General features: G+C 36.8%; 1 protein-coding gene across 1 annotated transcript in view; it reads right to left on the minus strand.

Annotated features, from left to right (window-relative positions):
* Positions 1-24,984, minus strand: part of LOC107586867 (dystrophin-like) — a 115,680-nt gene that overhangs the window by 17,250 nt on the left and 73,446 nt on the right. Inside the window, exons 52-63 of the mRNA XM_016274418.1 lie at positions 24,835-24,952; positions 24,478-24,746; positions 22,976-23,122; positions 21,302-21,380; positions 21,048-21,108; positions 7,340-7,399; positions 6,895-6,980; positions 5,916-6,073; positions 5,627-5,793; positions 3,878-3,989; positions 3,592-3,728; positions 1,003-1,041 (exon numbers count right to left, since the gene is read on the minus strand). Of these exons, the coding sequence (XP_016129904.1) occupies positions 1,003-1,041; positions 3,592-3,728; positions 3,878-3,989; positions 5,627-5,793; positions 5,916-6,073; positions 6,895-6,980; positions 7,340-7,399; positions 21,048-21,108; positions 21,302-21,380; positions 22,976-23,122; positions 24,478-24,746; positions 24,835-24,952 (1,433 nt within the window). The remainder of the gene's footprint in view (positions 1-1,002; positions 1,042-3,591; positions 3,729-3,877; positions 3,990-5,626; positions 5,794-5,915; positions 6,074-6,894; positions 6,981-7,339; positions 7,400-21,047; positions 21,109-21,301; positions 21,381-22,975; positions 23,123-24,477; positions 24,747-24,834; positions 24,953-24,984) is intronic.

Here is a 24,984-nt window from a genome sequence, read left to right on the forward strand (position 1 = left end):
TAGTATCTTCACAAGGGGTGCATTTATTTGATGCTAAATACAGTAAAAACAACAATATGAAATACTATGACAATTTAAAATAACGGTTTTCTATTTGAATATATTTTAAAATGTAATTTATTGTGATTAAAATGTGATGGCAAAGCTGAATTTTCAGCAGCCATTACTTCAGTCTTTAATGATGATTTGCCAGTCAAGAAACATTTCTTATTAATTTTGAAAACAACTGTGCTTCTTAATATTTTTGTAGAAACTGATACTTTTTTCAGGATTCTTTAAATACAGAGAAATTAATTCAAAGTTTAAAATATCAGTTTTTTTAAATGAAAATATTTAGTAACATCAGGAATGTCTTTACTGTACTTCGCAAAATAAAACTAACCCCAAAACTTCTGAACAGCTCACACCCAATGAGTTAACATTAATAATAACTTAAGTTTTAAAAGCACCTAACATACCCTACACCATGGTAACATGTTAATCTAGCAGATGAATGGTTGAAGCCATGGGATGGACACACGTTTCAAAATATCTCACAGTTCTGAAAATGGAAGATGAGTGTTTATGGAAACTTGTGTATAATAGATCAGTAAATTTAAACAGTGTACTGCAAGTGATAAAACAGCTCTAATATCTACACCTTGCTTATGTTTGTTGACCACTACAACACTGGTGCTGGACATTGCGCTGCTGTCCATCTATGTGGATTCAGCATTATCCAACAGAACATCATTTACTGAACTCATTCTAGAAACTCAAGATTAATTTACTCTGCAATCAAATTCAAATCTGAATTTAAATTAAATTTAGATTTGAATTGCAAATGCACTCAATTTCAAATTAGGACTATGTGTCACATTTGAACTCTTAAGTGAAAATCCTGAATGTTTTTTCTATTCTGTGGATACATCAACGACACCAAAGGGCATGTTCGTATTATGTGATCCAGTAAGTGGATTTCTGTGGATGTGCGTGAGCATGTTGGTGTGTGGATGTACTCACAGATGGTCAACAGGCCAGAAGTTGATCAGTGTAACAGGACTGCAAGACAAAAAAAAGATGATGACGGACAGGACAAGTAGATGCATTGAAAGCATGATGTAACATGACTGTTAAGAAGCACCAAACACACAAACCCACTGATATGACAACACAGTTAAATCCTAACAGCATTTTCAGTGGCCAATAACATACACATCACGAAAAATGTGTCTGTTGAGAAATTGTTTGATTCATTGTTGGTTGTGTGTTGGGGTTGAAATGAAAAAGGGAAAAAAAGTTAATGTGGTAAGAATGTGTGTATGCATTTAGTGCTGTTTTACAATTACTCTGACAGACTGCACACATTTGCAGCTGCTCCACTACAGGGGAAAAATTATTTCACAGCATAAATACTCCTACCGTGAACACGAGTAATGATCAATGCAAACGGTAAAGCAGAAAAAATTCTAAGCCAAACTCTTGCAGGTTCAATTTAAAGTTACCAATTGTTCAGAGTCATCTTAATTTATCTTGTTTGTTGGCATGTCAGTTCTACACTGTTTGACCATTTAGTACAGTCTATATATATGCAAACCATATATAAAAATAAGATCTGTCTAGGTAGGTAGTAGTTAGGTTTTGAGGCACAGGAGGTTAGAATGTTTTATTTAGAGTGTGTCAGATGAAACAGCCTTTTCTCTTTGTCAGTATTTGGAATTTCAAGGAACGGTTAAAATTTTCCGCCAAGAATTTGACATTTTATGGCATTTTCGGCTGAAGAGTTTTAGCAGCCAAAATGTAGGTGCATTCATCATTTTCTTTACTTTTATCTTAAAATTTTTAGTGAGCGAGCTTCAAACAGGATAAGAAATTCCATGATGTTTACAGTCCAGCATCAAACTGTCCGTTATGAGCCATTACTGTGTGTAATGCTTTAAGTCTTTAACTGAAAAACACTTAAAACTTGTTTTCACCAATTCAAATAAAGATGAAATATAAAAAATATTAATATTAGATGATAACACTTCAACAAATTAGAAACATTGCCTTAGAAACTAACTGAAAGAAAATAAGCTTAAATTGAAGTACTAAAATTACTAAAACTGAATTAATTTTTTTTTTATATTTTTTGTTTTTGTTTATTTATAATAAGGTAATATAAAGTTACTAAAACTTATAAAAAAATAAGCTGAAAATATAAAAATAAAAGCAAATATTAATAAATGATATAATAGTATATAAATAACAGATCAGTGTGTCCAATATGATCTTTAATCAGTCTAATCACGTCTTTATGATCAACAATAAAAAAAATTTTTTTAAAGGGGTCATATGACGTTGTTAAAAAAGAACATTATTTTGTGTATTTGGTGTAATGAAATGTGTTTATGCGGTTTAATGTAAAAAAAAACACATTATTTTCCACATACTGTACATTATTGTTTCTCCTCTATGCCCCGCCTTTCTGAAACGCATCGATTTTTACAAAACTCATCGTTCTGAAAATCGAGGTGTGCTCTGATTGGCCAGCTATCCAGTGCGTTGTGATTGGCCGAATACCTCAAGCGTGATGGAAATGTTACGCCCCTTACCATACTGTGATGCCGTGTCCCGGCACGACGAGAAAAAACATTAAAACCCATTATAAACGAGGCATTTGTTGCATCCAGTGGGGACATAATTACTGATTATAATGACTTATACTGTCTTTTTACGCGTTGCGTTGCATCACGCCTCGTAAACATAAAACCATGTCTGCATTTGTGATCGGAGAAATGACAAACAAGAAGAGCTACTCTACACTGCTCAAAATTCGCGTTTGAATCGTCATCGGCAAATTCTTTAAATATGAAAACATACTTACAGTCTGTGAGTCAGCATTATTTATCAGCATCATAGACTGTATAGGGTCAGCATGCGTGCCGCAAGGGAAACGGGGGAACTGAATTCACCGGAACACCCGCATTGTAGGCTACTCTCCCAGGAAACAGTCATCGTCCTCCATAATCTAAATATTTGGTTTGAACCGTTCTGGAACGGTGTCGTAAATACAACTTAACCACTGATTTCTAGCTGTGTTCTCTTTTGGAAGACCAAACAAAGTAGTTTCGCTTTCACAACGAAACAGCATTCTCCACGACAGGGCGGCAACAATACTACAGCGAGAATCAAAGTTACGCCTTCTTTCTTTACGTGAACATTTGGGTGGCATTATGCAAATCTTCCCACACAGTGACGTAGACACGTGGAGGCATGTTTAAACGAGGCGTTTTAGGAGGGCGTGGACGAGTCTCAACTTTTATAAAGAATATCTCTTTGGGTTTGAGACTTTAGTCTTTTTTTAAACTTTAGGGATCTTATCTATTCACATACAGTTTGTAACACTCCAAAGAGAAAGGAAAACTTAAAATCGCATCATATGACCCCTTTAAATATTGTAGAAACCACTTTGTTGCATCTGCACACGTTAATTTTGCTCTCTTGATAGTATCTAGATTTGCAGTGTGATGCACACTGTGCTTTTAATATTGACAGACAAAAAAGTGGCCCTATCAGCTGTCACGTGTCTACTTCATCAGTAGCTGATGGTAACACACAAAAAAGTCTCACGTCTCCATGTTGTCTCCCTCAAGGATGGTCTGGACGGGAAGGTAACCCATGCGAGGATGCTTGGCAAAATAGCGCTTTGTCCTGAACTTATTCTTCAACACCTTGGCAAAGTCTCGCACGTCCTCTCCTGATGTCGTCTATAAAAGGACACAGAGAAACAAAAAGTCATTACTTTAGTATCTGGCGTAGATGGCAGAGTCAACGGATTTTAAGATTAAACTTCCAATGCAATGAAGGCAAAAAGCTACAATGTATATACTAACCACAAGTGATGCAAAAAACCTACCGGTGTGCAATATTCAACCATAGGGTACTGCATCTTGTGACCTTTGGCCACTCTGCCAGAAAAAAAGCAGCTTTGGCAGATATCATAGTTAAAGTGCTTTAAACTCCGGTACCTGTAGAGACCAGACACAAACAATGAGATCAGTGTTTAAGTCACTGGCAAAACATTCAAAACATCCTGGATCTGAAGCAACATGCACGCAAGATTACTTCCAAGAAAGGTGTAGTTACATCTTGATCCTACTGGTGGAGCATTTCCCTGTTCTTACCTACTCTCAACAGTGAGTATATTACAGTCTGATTTTATACATGCTACTTAAAGGGAGGGTTCAACCAAAAGAAAATTCAACATCGATACCAAATCAGCATTTTTCAACAGATTTCTGAAGGATCAAGTGACACTTAAGACTGGAGTAATTCAGCTTGGCCATCACACAAACAAATTATATTTTAAAATGGAAAGCAATTATTTTAAATTGTAATATTTCTTAATATTACAATTATTTTAAATTGTAATATTTCTTAATATTACGTTTGTACTGTATTTTTGACCAAATAAATGCAGCCTTGGTGAGCGTAAGAGACTTTGTTTAAAAAAAAAAATAAATAAAATAAATAAATATATATACGTATATTATATATATATATATATTTTTTTTTTAATCTTACTGACCACAATTTTTTGAAAAAGTCATACAGGTTTAGAATGACATGAGGTTAAGTTAATAATTACACCAATCCTTTCATTTATTTATTTATTTTTTTTTTTTTTTGAGTGAACTCTATACTCACGACATGGCAACAAACATTAATGTTATTCTGGAGTGAAAAAGTTACTCCATATTTTCACTTGGGTTATGCCAAGTGAAAATATCTTTTAAGACATTTATTTGTCAGTTTCTGTCAATTGTTATTTGGTTTTTCAATGCTACAGAAACTGCGCTGGTTTTGCTTTTTGAACCCAGATTTTGTATTAGAACTAAGTGCTGACTGACACAGAAATGTATACATACTACCATGAACCTGTGTAGAAATTAACATGATATAAGATGATATGTGACCCTGGACCATAAGAATCATAAGGGTCAATTTTTCGAAATTTAGATTTATACATCTTCTGAAAGCATTGAGTTGATTTACTGAAATAAATGAACTTTTCCACGACATTCTAATTTATTGAGATGCACCTGTAAGCTAAATAGGAAAAGTGAAAATGTTGTGCATAAACAAAAACAGCGGTGTGATTTCTCAGCTTAACACATGCAACAAACACGAGGCAAAACACTATTATATTAGCCAAATTATCATGCAACAGAGCAATGTATAGTTGTATTTCATTATTTTCAGTATTGTTTTTCCATGCTATCCATTAAATTATTATTTGCTGGAAATATACTGGATTGTGAAGAATTAGTGGTACAGAACCAAAAAATATTTTTGAAAAGTAGTACACTAATGAATTGTAAGACCAGCAAAAAATTAAACAGGGTCACTTTAAAATTATGTTGAATTTAAAGTGAAACATATGAAAATACTTTATGTAAAGCAAAAGCAGGACTAAATAAAACCTCTAAAAGAAAATGAACACTGCAGCTTTCCGAGCCTCAAAACAGACAGTTATTCTTTTTGCCTTGAAGTTTGGTGCAATGCTTAATAATGCACAAAAAAACAAAAAACCTGCTGATACTTTTAAAGCACTTGAAACAGAATCAGTCATTCTGAAAAATAGCACTAAAGAAAAGGTCCATACCTGAAGCCAATAATAGGACATTCCTTACAAATGTTGCATTTAGCCTGGTGCTTTGCTGCCTCAGCAGCCGCCACACGATGAAGGACAGGAAGCCAAACCATCGACTGAGGTTCTAAACGCATCCAGTCCAGGAAGACTGAAGCCTCTAGCTCTGGTTTGTTATTGGCCTTCATATCAGAGCAAAAGAAAATAAATGCAGGAAACGCAGAAAAAAATGCTACTGAAGTGCATATTCTACATGGCCGCTTTAACTTAAATCTGCTCATGAATGAAGACAGTGGTTACTTACAAACTGAAAGCAGCTGCGCACACTGGGCTCGATATTGCTCCCACCGAAAGACGCCACCTCACCCAGCTGCCTGGGGATCTGAATGGCGTCGTGCAGAAGGAGGCCGAGGCGCCGCTGGTCACAAAAGCCTGTGGCACTGGCCACCTCTCTGAACAAAACTAGAGGGTTCAGGAGGAAATTATGAGGGGAAAAATGTAACGGTCAAAACCATGAAGTTTTGATTTACACACACACAAAAAAAAAAAAATCCTTCGATCCATACTCAAGCATCTAACTGAATTTTTCAACGTAAAATATTAAACATTTACAAAAAAAGTATTGATTTATATATATATATATTTTTATGTGTGTGTGTGTGACACTGAAGACTGGAGTAATGGCTGCTAAAAAATCAGCTTTGCCATCACAGAAATAAAACACATTTTAAAATATATTCAAATAGAAAACAGTTATTTTAAATTGTAATAATATTTCACAATATTACTGTTTTTACTGTATTTTTGATCAAATAAATGCAGCCTTGGTGCATGAGCATAAGAGACTTTTCTAAAAATTAAAAATAAATGTAAATGGTTGTGTGTGTGTATATAGTGTAAATATGCTCTTCAGTTTTTCACCATTGGGAACAGTTGTTTGTTTGTATCATCACTGTGAAGTGTATAAAACACTTGTTATTAATGTAAATGCCAGCAATTGCTGTGTGGTTGCTAGGTGGGTAAACATTTATTTCTGAGCAGCTGTTGCACTACCCTGTGTGCTAGAATGGGCAAACTCCAAAGCTTTACAACTGTGTTTACAGCAGTGCTATTAACAAGTAAACAATGACAACAAAATACAAGACACTAAAAACACCTGAGAGAGCTGTAAACGGTTGGTAGTACAGTTCCATAAACTGAGTGATTATCTTGGCTCTTATAACAGCTTAGAGACAGAATAGAAAGAACGAAACACATAAGATAAGCAACAAAAAAAAACATACATCTGTACTTATCTTCAAGGTGAGCTTTGCACAAACAGATTATTCCTGTTTTGAAGGATAGGGTACGAATCTTTCCAGTTCGTCCTCTGCGGAAAAAAATAAAATAAATAGGTGATAAATTACTTAAGCAAGACCGTCAATTGCTCTTTTTTATAAATCTATTTTTGCAGATAAAGAGTCAAGATCAGGAACAAAACCATCTAGATGCACCATAGCTTGATAAAATATACAGTACTGCTGCTTTTAAAAACAAACTCTTTTGAATTTGAAAGCGTTCAACCAGGATAGAAGTTTACATTTAAGACAGTTTAAAACCTTTTTAGGATACAAACAAACAAATACAATTACTATTGTATGACCCTACAGAACAAACCCATAATAATAAAAAAAAAAAAGTATGTATATCTTCTATTTAATTCAACAGGCTGGGGCACATATTCAATCTAACGACTGGTACAGTTCTGCCATCTTTGGGTGGTCCCAGCATGTTGTTTGGGTCTGGTGACTGAGAGCAAAAACATGATGAAAACAATAAACGGTACTTCTATCTAAAATTAGGGCTGGACAATAATTAAATATCAATAGAGAAAATATAACATTCTGCAGTTTATTTAATAATCGTTTGAGGTAATTTCGCGATTTCAATCATCATACAGTAACCTAACCACTAGCATTAGCCACCTCTTCTTCTCATCGGAGACTTGATGCAGCACCAAGTCTCTCGCTGTCGGTGCTTCACGCTTGTAATGATTTCTGCATCTTTCTCTGATAGTTTTAAATACTTTCACACTGTCGACATGTTTCCTGCATTAGCGCGTGCCTCTATTTGATCGCGTTTGTCATTGTTCGGTTCATATTATTCGGCCTTTTCGCTTATTCAGCAGAATAATTTCTGTTGCCGAATATTCGGTGCATCCCTAGTAATATAATCACTTTAATGTAGCTTGCGCCAACAGTTGTACATGGAAGCAGCTCCAGGCGGATGATGTATGAGTTCGGCTTTGAGCATGCGCCGCTCAGAAGTGACGACCGCGGAAGCGCAGGGGAGAGATCAAAACAAAACAATGGTCACTTATTAGAAGTACAAAACGAGGATTTGTCAAGAAGAATGTCGGAGGATTTCGATAAAGCCAAGAGGAGACTGGTTTTCCTTTGCTAAAGTAAGGAAACTTTGCTTCCTTTGCTCCTGTTAACAAACGCTGGTTTTCACGAGACTCACCGGCGCATACGCAACGCTGAACTCATACGTCATCAGCCCGGAACTGCTTCCATGTACAACTGTTGGCGCAAGATACATTAAAGTGATTATTACGTTTTGAATATGGATATTTTTCTTACAAAAACGCATTGATTCGCTACAGGAGGCCTTTGTTCACCCCCTGGAGCCGTGTGAGACACTTTTTTTTAATGGATGGGTGCTTTTTATTTAACTTCTTTTGGACTGATGAATGCAACACCCACTGAGTGGCATTAAACAGCTTGAAAGATCAAAGACAATTTTTTATATAACTCCGACTGGGTTCGTCTGAAAGAAGTCAGTCATATACACCTAGGATGACTTGAGGGTGAGCAATTTATGGGCTAATTTTCATTTTTGGGTGAACTAACCCTTTAAACCGCCAAAAACTCATCTCTGCCAAAATCTCATCTTGCAACTCAATCACTTTATCTGATATTTCCCAAGAATAAACAGTTCGCAGTCTATTGTTTAAGATCCTACTTCTGACCATTGGAGTAGTTTTGAGTATCGGCGTTATTGTACTGGATTGTCTTTGTTTGAGTCTTAAAAGAAGAAAGTTTAGACTTCTAGATTCACAACAGTGCCTGCTTTGTTACAAGGGCTCTAAACGAATCCATTAGTGGAAATGCAATTTACAATAGCGAGATGCCTTGTTTTGAAGTGTTGCTATGGGCCGGGATGTTTTTTGTGATTTTGGACTAAAGCCAGCCAAGTGGCTCTGCAGAGTTCTAAGAAAGTAGAGAAACTTCAAAACTAATATATTATACCCAGACCCTACAGTGTTTTTAGCAAGGAAAAACACAGACTAGGGTTTCAACCATCAACAAAAATTAAATGAAAGTGAACTTCCAAGCACTGTTTTTCAGAAGAAATCTTTTTTGAAAAAAAGTCAAAGAGGTCGAAATGAAAAGTATGAAAGAAATTTAAAAGGGTTGCAGAAAACATCAACGTCTCTGAAATGCAAACATTATGGCATGGAATCACTTTCACACTTAGACCACTAAAAAAGTACCATAGTAATACCAATACCATGGGACTGCGACAGCATTGTTTGTTAAGCATGCTGCTAACTAGTGCTGGGCGGTATGACCAAAAATGTATATCACGGTATTTTCCAAAATTATACCCGTTTCACGGTACATGACGGTATTTTTTTTTTCATGCATGACCGGGTGTTAACCATATTTTCTACTGATTGAGAGAGGAAATACTGCAGTATATTGACTTAGAATTACCTATTTTACTGTCATGATGAGTGAATATTGTAGAAAAATACCACACTAGTGACTAAACACGACCCCTTTTAATGTTAACCAGGAGTCCCTCTCATTTACAATCGCGGCACCGTCTGATAAAATCAACATGCATCTACACTAAAGAGCGGCTATTTTGACTATTACTTTTGAGACAATCATGCAGCGCACACTGCTTGCGTCTGAGTAACAAACGGGGGGGAAAAAAAATGCATGTGATATTAACAGACAAACTACGCACATTTATAATTCCAAACAATCAGTAAGCGACAGGTACTAGGAAACTCTGTTTTGTACTCATTTATTGACGAGTCGGCTGCGGTGCGGCCAACTGAATGCGCTGCTTCTCTGCCGCTCACTGCACAGAACAGACGCCGAGAGAGGTGACACTTCTCCGGGAAAGTCAGACCTCGTGTTCGCGGGACAGCACTGACGAAATCTTCCAACTGAACCACAGCTAAGGTTTATCCAAAAAAGTAGCTAGGTTTGTCAGTATGAATATTCTATGGAAAAAAGCCGCTAAAAGGGTCTGAAAGTTGCTAAATCTAGTGCTAAAGTCACACTCGTGTGTGTGAGACGCGGGAGCTGATGGCAGGGGGGCGGTGGATATTTGTGGCGGTCAGTGTGGATATTGTGGATGAGTTTTTCTGTGTCATCACGTTCTATTAGTTCTACAGCTTCAGTTTCGGAAATTTCACGCATAGTAACACATACAGCTGTTCCCTCACCACAGTGCAACAGTGAAAAGGGACACCTTTCAAACAGTGTCGCGTTCCAAACGTTGTTTAAGCGACATACACCGGTATTGTGGTATTTTAAAAATTCATATAACAAAAATAAACACTGGTATTCGGTATGAACTGGTATACCGCCCAGCACTACTGCTAACCTGGAAAAAATGTGAAACACTTCTATGAAGCAACAGTAACAATATATGCTTGACATTTCTAATACACATGCTGGCATACTGATACTAATATTTAAATCTGGTGAAGTAGTATTTTTTGAGTAATACACTATGTATAGGTTTGCTACTCATTATAACCCGTTTACAACAGTAAGACTGATGTAAGCCTTCTAGTTTGAAATGTGAACCCCTTCAGACTGAAGTCATGTGTGGCATTTAATCTGAATGGCTCTGAATGCATCACAAGTTATCGGCATTGTTCGATGCCCTGCAAATCACAATTGTTTTATTCTACTCACAGCCTCTTTTAACAGAAAGAACCAAAAACTACACGCAGAACTGTTATTTATGACAAAATCGTGTTTCTTTCCTTCCTTGCAATTCACACATATTCAATAATTTGTAGTAATAATAGTTTGTAAATAATAATAATTCTAATAATAATAAAAGAAAGTAGTTTACTGCTTTGGAAAGTGCTTTCCAAATAAGTTTGAAATTATCTCTTCAGGTTTACTCCAAGTGTGCATAGAATTTTATATATATTTATTAGGGGTGCTCCGATCAGGAATTTTGAGGCCGATCACCAATCGCAGAAAGCAGTATCTGCCGATACCGATATTTTTAAAGCCTTCTTTTTTTCATTTATAACCATTTATAGCGATACTCCAATCAGGATTTTTAGACATTTATTCAGGGCCTGAATTTCATTTTTGAAAATGGGGGGAATTCCCCTCTTGGATGTCTCTTGTGAGAGGAGAAGCAGCTTTCACACAGGAGTCCACTACTGGTCTGTGGCTGTTTACCACAAACACAACATTTATCCATTATTTTAATTTCAAATGCAAACATTGTTACTGAAAATGCTTTATCAGCATTGAAAATCTTTTTTTTTTTACACAGTACAGTAATACAGTTTTTCACAGACATGTTTAAACAAGAACTCTAGTAGTCTGGTTGTGCTCTCTCTCTCTCTCTCTCTCTCTCTCTATATATATATATATATAGCTATGATCATTAAAAGTTTGGGATTGTTAAGATGTCAGAAATATGTTTTGTGGCCAAATATTATTACAATTTAAAATAAATAAAATTAAGATGTAATTTATTCTTGTAATATCAAAGCTGAATTTTCAGCAGTCATTACTTCAGTCTTCAGTGTCACATGATCCTTCAGAAATCATTTGAATATAATGATTTGGTGCTCAATAAATATTTCTTATAATTGTTGAAAATTATGATACTTAATATGTTAGTGACTTTGATGAATATTAAGTTGAAAGAAACAGCATTTACCAATGGAAAAATCGTAATGTAACTTTAGGTCAATTTAAAGCATCTCCTCTGAATAAAAGAATTACAAAGTATTAATAATTCTGAACTGAAATATTAAATTTAAATTAATATATTAATTTCAAACTTTTGAATGGTAGTGTATACATTAACACAAAGAAAAACAACATGTAGTACAACGGCCCAACAAAAGACAATTATTTAATTACAATTAATTTAGGAAACAACATGTCTTTATCATGCATGGCATAATTTTTTTTTTTTTTTCTGAAGCGGTATAAAAATGTCTGTACACATAATATATATATCTGTCTTTATATTTTAGGAAGGAGTAATCTTTGACATCAAAAAGTTTGAAACCCCTAACATACAATTTCTGGGCACCACAGGCAGCTCTCTAGGCTTTGAGTCACAGTCAGTATCTGGCAGCGCCCTCTAGATTCAGGTAGACTAGGTAAAGCATGCCAATGGCCTGATGGCAAATTTCCCACAGAACTCCATACCTGCACATCTCAAAGCGGTGCATGAGCGGAAGTACAGCAGTAATGTGGGTTTGGACAAGAAGGAATGCCCACCTACATACATGCATGCATGCATCAGAACAGCACAGGGTACACACACACACACACCATCACGCAGACACCTCTAATTGTGGCTCTTGGTTATGGTTGAATGCAAACGCAGCCATAAGTATGTGGTTAAACCCAAAACAGTGATCTTCTGTGTGGCATAATATTAACTTATGGAAAGCGCACGAATATGGAGGAGCCTTAAAGGCCAAGCGTCGTTATCAACATAAGGATTCCCAATCAAATACAGCTCGAAAACATAAATGACAATATGAACGCCACGTTAGGGTTATCAGTCTGCATGCTGCAAGAAGGGCACAGCAGATGCGTCAGGAACTATCGATGTGTTTGGCATTAAAGAAATCAACAAATCAAGCGCTGAACGGACATGTAAAAACCGAACAAGCACCTGCTAGGCTGTAATGAAGACGAGAAAGGAAAAGAAGCAGCGGCAATACGGCAGATGGACGAATGCAAAACTCCTTCGGCGTCCTTTACTCGCACGAGCCGACATTTATTCGTGTTTGCATTGCGCTTACTTTCTTAAGTTCTCCCTCATCTCGCCTCTCGGTAATCGCCGATTCCAGAGTGTTTATTTTTAAAATTCCGATGGTTTGATGTTGTTTGGGGCGAATCACCTCCGTGGTGTTCCCTCTCTACAGGGGAAAAAGCATCCGACTTCCCTGCGATCTCCCTCAGCCAGAGCGGCTCAGACGAGGCGGAGCTTTTCCTCCAGCTCCCTTCCCCCTCTAACTCCTTTCGTTCACTCTCTCTCTTTCACTCACTTACAGGCTGTGCTCCAAAACCTAGCATGCCCCCTACCTAGACCGCATTTTAGGGTATCGCATGTGGAAATCGTTTAAATGTCGGAATGCGACAAAAAAAAAAAAAAGAATCTCAAAGATCCTGGAATGTAATGTTCTATCGCGCCAATTGTTCGCGCAATGTTCGAACGCTCTTGTAATAAAACTACTCAAACTGAACGTCTGAACTTGCAATGCTAAAAAGAAAATACGCAAAGTACTGTTTAAACTTGCGATGGATGCTGAAAATGCTCGAATAGAAAATAGTGATGTTCGGTTCTTGAACGAATCGTTCTTTTGAGCCGGTTCTCAGGAAGTAACCGGTCGAGCCGGTTCTCAAATCGAACTGAATCGAACTTTAGTTGCGGATTGGTGACGCAGGACGCACAGCCGAAGTAGCACGTCCAACTCAAAAAGAACCGATTGAGCCGGTTCAACCAACTGTCGAAGTTTACCGAGGACTCAACAAGTACCGAATGAGCCATGGCGAAGTTTGCCGAGGATTATCGAAGATTCTGATGAGTGAGTTTTGACGATACTGTGCAAGCCTTAGGCGCGTACTGGAAATATGCTTATTATTTATTAATTTACATTTTTAAAAAACCTGCAAAAACCTTTCTGTCAAGTGATGTAAATCAATTTTACAATAGTTTATTGTGCATGCATATTATATTTAAAGTTGCTTAAGCGAAATCAAGAAGTTTATAAAGTTTATTCATTCTATACTGTAGACATGTAGAACATATCCGCGTTTGAGCATCAATATCTGTCATGTGTGCTGTAGGTGTGAAACTTTTGGGAATCATATCCAAGTTGTAGGCTAGTCAATATTGGTCATTGGTCAGTCAGTCGTATATGACATAAGGATCCGCGAATGAAACTGTGACCACAAACACGTACCATTAACTTAAGTGAATTAAATGCTTTCACACAAATAACTTTATTTTTTTAATGTTTCAATATGTGTTGACACAAATTACTTTTCACAAATCATTCACAAATACATTTTTCATTGATACAACATGGTACTGACTTGTTAGAAAAGAAATGCGTAGAGACGTTATTACTTGATGACGTCAGGAACCGATAAATCGGCTTTTTGAACCGGTTCAATGAGCCGATCTGTCCGAAAAGAACCGGTACGCGGAAATGAATCGGACTTTGCATCACTAATAGAAAATGGTCGCCTATGATAGTCAAACTACTCGAATCGAAGTCTACGTTGAAAAAAAAAAAAGAATGAATGGAACATTGGCGCGTTTATTATGGGAGTGTTCAAATGTTGCATTGAACTATTTGGCGAATCACACTGACTGGCGCGTTCAAACCATAGACTGTATAAAAACATGGACGTAGTGTCCATGACAGCACCTGTAGGTTTTCGAAGAGCGTTTTTGAAGCCTAAAGTAGGCGGAGACGGCCGTCGCCATCTTGGCAGCGCGTCACCATGCGTCACTCCCGGATAATCAAAAATGGGCAAAGAGGCGGGAGCTGGTTGCTGAAACCATGCCCACTTAGCTCGATGGTGGTGATAGCAGCGGCAATCCACCTGTCACTCAAGTGGCCGCGCCCTTAATTATGCAGAACTTTAAGGCTTAATATAATTTAAACGGATGAGTTATAAAAAAATTCACCCCCCCACAGTTGTCATGAAGGGCAAAATTAGCTATATAGACCAAAATCATTTTTTGAACCAGGCAGTAAATATGTTTTTTTCTGCTGTAAATTTGGGCAATTTAACAAGGGGGTCTATGGGATTGACGCCTTTTTGCAGCCAGCCTCTAGCAGCCAGTCGATGAATTACAGTTTAAGTCACTTCTGTGTTGGCTTCACGAGAGAGAGCGGGAGGTTGCCGCTTGGTTCGAACATTCGCACACACATACACGCACACGCACGCACACAGATTCCTAAAATGCTACAATAGAATGTTTTAATGCGCCTATTAAAAAAAAATCTAATGTATTTATGATGCAGAAATCATGTCAAGGCAGGCAGCTCACTAGGATTTGAGACACAACCACTTTGTTTGAAAATAGTCAGTACTTACGGTCTCGTCAGAAAGGGCTGGATGTATTCTCTGACAAAAGCTGGTGCTTCAGTGCAGGAATCTCATTTTATGAGGCTTACATTTTGCATAAATTCAGAATAAATGATGATCCACATAATATGCAATCATTTGCTTAATCTGATTAATGTATTGGATGGTATGGAGTTCCTTTAGTTTATGAGTAAAAGTCCTATAAAAAGTTTATGGGTAAAATATTTAATTGGGTAACACTTTTAGAATAACATTCATTACTGACATAAACGAAAATTTAAATCACTAGTGTACATATATAAATGTCATGAAACTTTCATGTACTTCATATAAATGAGTGAATGAACTACTGATCTGTTAAGCATTAATGTTTGTTGATGACTTATTAATGAATGTTATTATAAAGCGATCCCCTTTATTGTCCTGCAGCTTATCATATGCAATAGGCTGGAAATAACAAATTCTATTGCCATCTGACTGCAAGTACTGCTTCGCTTGACCAGCATCAATGACATTCATAATCTATGACAGCATCATTAAGAGTCAGTTCTCTCATACTTGAAGTCAGATTCATGCACTGCCATGAGCATAAATGCTGCCCTGAATTTATATGAAGGTTGTGTATACTTTAAAGATTAAATTAATTAAATGATCCCAACTGAATGATTAAAGGGGTAATATGATGTTGCTAAAAAGAACATTATTTTGTGTATTTGGTGTAATGAAATGTTTATGCAGTGTAAGATTCAAAAAACACATTATTTTCCACATACTGTACATTATTGTTTCTCCTCTATGCCCCGCCTTTCTGAAACGCGTCGATTTTTACAAAGCTCATCGGTCTGAAAAGCGAGATGTGCTGTGATTGGCCAGCTATCCAGTGCGTTGTGATTGGCCGAATACCTCAAGCGTGTGACGGAAATGTTACGCCCCTTACCATATTGTGATGCCTTGTCCCGGCCGGAGTGACGAGACAAAAACATTAAAACCCATTATAAACGAGGCATTTGTTGCATCCAGTGGGAACATAATTACTGATTATAATGACTTCTACTGTCTTTTTACGCGTTGTGTTCGCCGCGTAAACATAAAACCATGTCTGCATTTGTGATCGGAGAAATTACGAACAACAAGCGCTACTATACACTGCTCAAAAATTGCGTTTGAATCGTCAGTGGCAAATTCTTTAAATATAAAAAATGTACTTACAGTCTGTGAGTCAGAACAGCCGGCATTGTAGTCTACTCTACCAGGATCAGGAAAAAGTCCTCCATAAAATGCCCTGAACACATCTGAATATTTGGGTTGAACTGTTCTGGAACAGTGTTGTAAATACAACTTAACCAATGATTTCTGCCAAACAAACAAAGTAGTTTCGCTTTCACAACGAAACACACTTGAGTGAGCGGCGGTGGGCGGGCTTGAGAACGGCACGGCCGGCGGGTTTGCGGCAACTACATGTGATGACCCCGGGCTGGACTCCGCTTCGTCCACAGTGAAAGCCGATCCGGCGATCCACAGCGCAAAGTTGATGTATTTCCTCAGCAACCAGCACGGATCAGCTCTAGGCATGACGAAGCGGATATCGTCCTCTTTTGGAAGGCCAAACAAAGTAGTTTTGCTTTCACAACAAAACACACAGCGCCTTCATGACATGGTGGCAGCAGCAACAACAATACTACAGCGAGAATAAAAGTTATGTCTTCTTTCTTTGCGTGGTGTTATGCAAATCTTCCCACATCGTGATATAGACATGTGGGGGCGTGTTAGAACCAGAGGCAGGACAAAGTACTCAACTCCATTACTTGAGTGAAAGTACAGATACTGCTGGTCAAATATTACTCCATTCTAAGTAACAGTTGTAAATACAGAGTTGGGGGCGTGTTAGAACCAGAGGCAGGACAAAGTACTCAACTCCATTACTTGAGTGAAAGTACAGATACTGCTGGTCAAATATTACTCCATTACAAGTAAAAGTTGTAAAGACAGAGTTTTACTTAAATAAAAATACAGAAGTACTTGCTTTTAAAAGTACTTAAGTACCAAAAGTAAGTTGTATTGTTGTACGTAATACTTGCAATACTTCTGAAGCAACTTAGAATACATTACACCTACTGAATACACTGACTAGCTTGTATCTTTGGAATAAAGAGCTTTTCGAATGTTAAAAACCTATGGGGGAAAAAAAACAAAACAAAAAAACATTGAACACCCCTACCCACCCCACAAAAGCAGGATGGTAGTGCTCTCACACAGCTCTGACAGTGTGTGCACACATCTATGTGTAGCCATTCATCCACATTTGAACAGAGTGGACAGTGAAATCCTGTAAATACAGAGTAATAAGGGGAAAAAAATCAAACCTGCTTTAAAACCCAGCAACACAACTGTAGCTGTATAATTTGACAACAGCAACACTGCTTTAACAAAAAAGCAAAAAAGCAAGACTTATTTGACATCAAAACGAAAATGGTAAAAATGCCGTCTAATCGCTCTTGCTGTACTTTGATGTCATACACAGAACGGTCTGTGCAGTGCTGCTTCAAGTCCAACACCTATTGTGTTTTATTAGGAGACGCAACAGTTCTTCTCTGGCTTTATAGGTAATATTTTCACGTACACAATTGAGCAAAATCAGACAATATTGTGTCTAATATATACCACAATATTAACTTCTTATTATTGAATTGTTGTAAATAAATATCACATTTGTAACTGGTCAGTGTTCAAAAAATGCTGGGAAATCACTTCATGTAGCTCTACAAGAGTGATTACTGATAAACTGTCTGAAAAAAAGTTACGTTTTAGAGAAGAAAAAAATCACCCACTGACTTTCAAAGCTGCTACATAGTAACGACTTTCTACTTCGAGGACCTTGATAGAAATGTAGTGGAGTGAAAAGTACAATATTTGTCTTTCAAATGTAGTGAAGTTAAAGTCATAAGTTCCCAGAAAAAATAATACTCAAGTAAAGTACAGATACTCAAAAAGTGTACTTAAGTACAATACTCAAGTAAATGTACTTAGTTACTGTCCGCCTCTGGTTAGAACGAGCCGTTTTAGGTAGGCGTGGTTGACTAAAGACTATCTCTTTGGATTTGAGACTTTAGTCTTTGCAACTTTACAGATCTTCTTTATGCACCAAGAGCTTGTAACACTCCAAAGAGAAAGGAAAAATTTTAATCGCATCATATGATCCCTTTAATAACATGCATTATAGATTGGGGGGTTTTAAAAGTATTAATTTCTTTCAAAAGAAATCTTTAAAAACTTTAAACATTATTGTATGTATATATTAAGTTATTGCAACTAGTAAGCAAAATCTAACAAGACACCCAAGTAGGAGATAACGGGGCCAGGGCTCGCAAAATCGCTAGCCCGACGTCCCGGGGCTATTGAGTTTTCCAGTCGGGCTACCAAAATGTATCACCACTCTGCCCGACGGGCTATCTTAAATACAGATATCCTGCGGGTCGTTAAAAACTCCTAAAGTGAGTTGCATCAAACTTAAGGCCATAAAAAGTTTTACAGAGTGATAAGGAAGATAAAAAAATCAAACCTGCTTTAAAACCCAGCGACACAACTGTAGCTGTACAACTTTACAACAGCAACACTGCTTTAACAAAAAAGCAAAAAAGCAAGACTTATTTGACATCAAAACGAAAATGGTAAAAATGCCGTCTAATCGCTCTTGCTGTACTTTGATGTCATACACAGAACGGTCTGTGCAGTGCTGCTTCAAGTCCAACACCTATTGTGTTTTATTAGGAGACGCAACAGTTCTTCTCTGGCTTTATAGGTAATATTTTCACGTACACAATTGAGCAAAATCAGACAATATTGTGTCTAATATATACCACAATATTAACTTCTTATTATTGAATTGTTGTAAATAAATATCACATTTGTAACTGGTCAGTGTTCAAAAAATGCTGGGAAATCACTTCATGTAGCTCTACAAGAGTGATTACTGATAAACTGTCTGAAAAAAAGTTGCGTTTTAGAGAAGAAAAAAATCACCCACTGACTTTCAAAGCTGCTACATAGTAACGACTTTCTACTTCGAGGACCTTGATAGAAATGTAGTGGAGTGAAAAGTACAATATTTGTCTTTCAAATGTAGTGAAGTTAAAGTCATAAGTTCCCAGAAAAAATAATACTCAAGTAAAGTACAGATACTCAAAAAGTGTACTTAAGTACAATACTCAAGTAAATGTACTTAGTTACTGTCCGCCTCTGGTTAGAACGAGCCGTTTTAGGTAGGCGTGGTTGACTAAAGACTATCTCTTTGGATTTGAGACTTTAGTCTTTGCAACTTTACAGATCTTCTTTATGCACCAAGAGCTTGTAACACTCCAAAGAGAAAGGAAAAATTTTAATCGCATCATATGATCCCTTTAATAACATGCATTATAGATTGGGGGGTTTTAAAAGTATTAATTTCTTTCAAAAGAAATCTTTAAAAACTTTAAACATTATTGTATGTATATATTAAGTTATTGCAACTAGTAAGCAAAATCTAACAAGACACCCAAGTAGGAGATAACGGGGCCAGGGCTCGCAAAATCGCTAGCCCGACGTCCCGGGGCTATTGAGTTTTCCAGTCGGGCTACCAAAATGTATCACCACTCTGCCCGACGGGCTATCTTAAATACAGATATCCTGCGGGTCGTTAAAAACTCCTAAAGTGAGTTGCATCAAACTTAAGGCCATAAAAAGTTTTAAATACGTTAAATGGTATAAGAAATTTCTTAATTATAATTTCAAGAGGTCTTACAGTTGGGGACGAAAAGACAAGAGTTGCCATACGGCTGGATTAATTCAACTTTAAAAGGCAATGATGTCATTGAATAAATATAAGCACTGCACGTTTCAAGTCAAAACGCCCAGAGCTGCTTTGTGTACAGCCGTTACTGGGGAAACCGCAATATTTCAGTGCTCCTAAAGCGCTACCTCGTGGCAGAGAATTAATTTGCATTTCCAATAAGCCTTTCTTGCTGTTTATGGTCAGATCAATGCAAATATCAACTCATGTTTTACGCAGCAAACACAGAGTAAATAAGAAAGAAGTTAATGTGCCTTCTAAAAATCTAAACAATTAAGACAGTAATAGTATATTTATACATTTTAAATTAACAAGTTATATGCTTGATTTATCCCTTTTCATAAAAATGGTCTAAAGGCTGAAATGCTGTTGTATAAGATTTTTGTTTTTGTGAAAACCTGTATCTGAACTGTAAATCATGTAATTTTATGGCTCAATACTGTATGTTACCACAGACATTGTCCAACCCCACTCATACTGTGTTCATTTTACTTGTGCAGCTCTTAAAATGGGTCATAAATGGCCTTACATTCATTTTTTTAAATTCAGCAGATACCCTGTAAATAGTGAAATAAAATTCCTTCCTTCATATTTGTTGATATTTGTGTATTGAAAATATTTTCGATCGACATTTAAACTCCTATCTGATTTTATCAAAACATTTCTACATTGCAGAAATATTATTGGTATTAAAATAAAATGCAAAATCTTTCAGTCACCATTAGTTGCGTATCAAGGGATGACATTTTACTTCACTTTACCCTTGTATTGTTTACTTTTGTAACTACACACATTTATGTATCACTTGTTACAAAGAGCAAAAATATATGATTGGTTATCTGTAGGAATGCAACATTTTTATTTGCACTTTTATGTAAAGTATAGAACATTTAAATGGAAACTGCCAAACTCCGTTTAATATGAAGGTCACTCACTCAGTCATCTGTGTGCAGAAGTTCTCAGATATACTGTATGTGATGCATGCTGCTACATGCATTGGCAGAGCCTAATGTATCATCTTAGATTATTCTGCACACATTTTCCAGATTGATATCTCTGTTCGGAAAAAAAGGTCATGGAAAATCACTTTTCTTTGGTAGTCTGCCACCAGCTGTGATATATTTCTTAGTCTGGGAGCTTTCATAGTGTTGAAATTCAATTTGTTAATTCAGGGTGGACCTTGAATGTGCCTGACATCAACATGTGGGCTGAGTTTCAGAAGACTTACTTGATATAGTAGGGGACATTGTTGGGCGAAATTGACCGTTCAAGAGGGCTTTCAACGGACGCTGTGTGCAGAAAAGAAAACCCATTCATGTTACCTCAATTTCAAAGCCCTTCAAACACTTCTTTTTGACAGTTTATGTACTGACTTGACAGTTTAGTGAGAACATAAAATACACAGGATTAGTATACAACTACAAAGTTATGACATTACGATACTCATAATATTGCAAAACAGAACAACAAAAACTCACTCACCATGTAGGAAATTCTGAGACTGGGGCCCCAAGTCCTTATAGGCTGTGGTCAGCTGGGTCAGATGTTCCTCAATGGAGATCTAAAAAAAAAACACAGAAGTTGCCAAGGCAACATTTCTAAGATTTGTGAGGTTTAAGTTTTTCATCTACTACTGTTTTTATGTTTCTGTCCTACGTTCTTTTATTAAATAATTCCTTTGTGTCTTTTGTCAAATCTCTGAAGGACAGAATATTTCTGTGATCTGCTTGTTGCATCTATTGCTGACATGTACTCTTGTCTACAAGTGCTCAAAGATTTAACTTTTTTTTTTTCTTCTAAATGTGGAGGCCAGTTGGTTGACCTGCTTTACATTATTCTGGATGGGAGCTATCTCCTCCTGGAACGCCTGAAAATATACATAAAGCCTTGATGTCTTTTGTCCAAAAGGCTTAAAGATTAAAAAAATTATATGTATATATATATAAACATGCTACTCCAAGGTGCTTCAGATAATACCATTAGGGACGCACCGAATGTTCGGCAACTGGAATTATTCGGCCGAAAATTGCAACAAAAGCTCTTTCGGTGTTCGGCTGAATAAGCAAAAAGACTGAATAAATTGTACCCAACAATGACGTGACGCGATCAAATAGAGGCACGCACTAATGCAGCAAACATGTCAGCAGTGTGGAAGCATTTAAAAGTGACTGAGAAAGACCCAAAAATCATTACAAGCACCGACAGCGAAAGACGCATGTCTTCGATGAGAAGAGGAAGGGGTGTTTGTTGCTGGTTACTGTATGATGACTGAAATCGCGAAATGCGCTTTAACAATTAATTAACACACATAGTATTCAGACTGGGATCTGTAATATTTTCTAATGTTTTAAAAGAAGTCTCTTCTGCTCAGCAAGGTTGCATTTATTTGTACAGTAAAAAATACATGCCCGATTCAAGAAGGGGGACTCAAAAATGGCCCAAAAATATTATTTTACTAACTTATTAATTTTAAGTTAAATTGTGTTTTATTGGTATAATGTCTGCTAGAATGTTAGAAAAATGTTCAGTGTTAAGTAAATATTTTTAAAGCACATTTTGGCTATTTCATTTATGCAATGGTGAAAATAATTGGCAAAATGGGGGGAAAAATGCAACAAAACATGTTCTGTATTCGGTATTCAGCCTTCGGACCAGTGTTTCATTATGTTCGGCTTCGGCCAAGAATTTTCATTTCGGTGCATCCCTAAATACAATGGTATTGCCATGGAACATGTCCAAAAAATCTTATCTCTTATAACATGGTACATTGTACACTGACCTTTACTCTATGTGGTTTTGCAAATCGTCTATGAGCAGGTATGTGCCTGACATCAGCGTCCTTTTATTAAATAATGCCTTTGTGTCTTTTGTCAAATCTCTGAAGGACCGATTATTTCTGTGATCTGCTTGTTGCATCTATTGCCGACATGTACACTTTTCTACAAGTTCTCAAATATTGAACTTTTTTTTTTTTTTTTACTTTTTGTTTCAGAAACTAAATCTGTGACCTGACTAGATTTATAAATAGCTGGTCCATTGGAATGAATGTTATATTAAATTTAACATGAAATCAAAATTACTTTGTGAGTACACATTAAGTTGCAAAACAGTAATTCACATTGACTTCAAATGAGAAGAGGAGGGATGGGTACCTACCTGCAGGAACCTCCATCTCATGTTGAGGTCATCATTTCTGCTCAGGTTGTCTGGAGAGAGCTGAATGTCAGGTGGTCTAAATGTGGAGGCCAGTTGGTTGACCTGATTTACATTATCCTGGATGGGAGCTATCTCCTCCTGGAATGCCTGAAAATATACATAAAGCCTTGATGTCTTTTGTCCAAAAGTCTTAAAGATAAAAAAAATTATATATATATATATATATATATATATATATATATATATAAACATGCTACTCCAAGGTGCTTCAGATAATACCATTAGGGACGCACCGAATGTTCGGCAACCGGAATTATTCGACCGAAAATAGCAACAAAAGCTCTTTCGGTGTTCGGCCGAATAAGCAAAAAGACTGAATAAATTGTACCCAACAATGACGTGATGCGATCAAATAGAGGCGCGCACTAATGCAGCAAACATGTCAGCAGTGTGGAAGCATTTAAAAGTGACTGAGAAAGACCCAAAAATCATTACAAGCACCGACAGCGAAAGACGCATGTCTTCGACGAGAAGAGGAAGGGGTGATTGTTGCTGGTTACTGTATGATGACTGAAATCGCAAAATATGCTTAAACAATTAAATAAACTGCAGAACGTTGTGTTTTCTAATACACGAATGAATTGCATGTATGCAAACAGCTTTGCATGAGCTCGCGGCGCCAGGGTTCAAAGTCCAAAGCGCAAAATCTGCGCTGAAATAGTGTTATTCGTCAGTTGCTCAGTAACATTTTTATGAATTTTTACAAGGCATGTGCAACGTGCAACAAATGTCTTCCAAAATTTGTAATGAGAATCATTTATAAATCTACTGTTGTCAACAAAAAGAAGCACTGAGGTCTTCCTGTGGGTTTCTGGCAAAATAAAAGCTGAGAAAAAGCAAGAACTCCAACATTAATAAATGTTATTATTGTAATTTTACTGTTGTTCTGTAAAATAAAATTAAAAAGACAATAATAATGATAATAATAATTACAACAGCTCTATTAATACATTTATTATAGCATTCACACATAGTGTTCAGACTGGGATCTGTAATATTTTCTAATGTTTTAAAAGAAGTCTCTTCTGCTCAGCAAGGCTGCATTTATTTGTACAGTAAAAAATACATGCCTGATTCAAGAAGGGGGTCTCAAAAATGGCCAAAAAATATTATTTTACTAACTTATTAATTTTAAGTTAAATTGTGTTTTATTGGTATAATGTCTGCTAGAATGTTAGAAAAATGTTCAGTGTTAAGTAAATATTTTTAAAGCACATTTTGGCTATTTAATTTATGCAATGGTGAAAAAAATTGGCAAAATGGGGGGAAAAAAAGCAAAAAAACATTTTGGGTATTCGGTATTCAGCCTTCGGACCAGTGTTTCAATATGTTCGGCTTTGGCCAAGAATTTTAATTTCGGTGCATCCCTAAATACCATGGTATTGCCATGGAACATGTCCAAAAAATCTTATCTCTTATAAAATGGTACATTGTACACTGACCTTTACTCTGTCTATGTGGTTTTGCAAATCGTCTATGAGCAGGTCTCCAACAGGCTTCCAAGAATTCTTCATGGTCTCAGCCTGCCGGAGCTTAAAGTCCAGCTGATCCTGAGCATCCTGCAGCTCCATCAGCCTCTCCAAGGCCAGTTCCAGCTGTTGCTGCCAGTCAACGGAAGCTGCACCCAGATTCTTCCATCGCACTGTTACATCCTCCACTTCTTTACGCAATATGCGGCCCACGTTTTGAACCCTCTCCTCAGGACTTACATCTGGGTGGCACACAAGAAGTGAAATACAGGTTATAGCATCTGGAATTTATTGTATTAGGCATATGTGTAAGGGCAGGAGATTTCATACCCAGTTGTCCAGGCCTCTGTTTAAGACCCTCACGAGGCATCTCAGCGAGAAAGGTTTTAGCGTTGCTGAGTGTTCCATTGATCACAGGTTCTTTGGCACCCAACTCTCTTCTGAAGCCCTATGAAACCACAAGGACTTGCTATCAACAGG

Source organism: Sinocyclocheilus grahami, unplaced genomic scaffold (genome assembly GCF_001515645.1).
Source record: "Sinocyclocheilus grahami isolate Dianchi unplaced genomic scaffold, SAMN03320097.WGS_v1.1 scaffold86.1, whole genome shotgun sequence".
In the NCBI taxonomy this organism is placed as follows: Eukaryota; Metazoa; Chordata; class Actinopteri; order Cypriniformes; family Cyprinidae; genus Sinocyclocheilus; species Sinocyclocheilus grahami.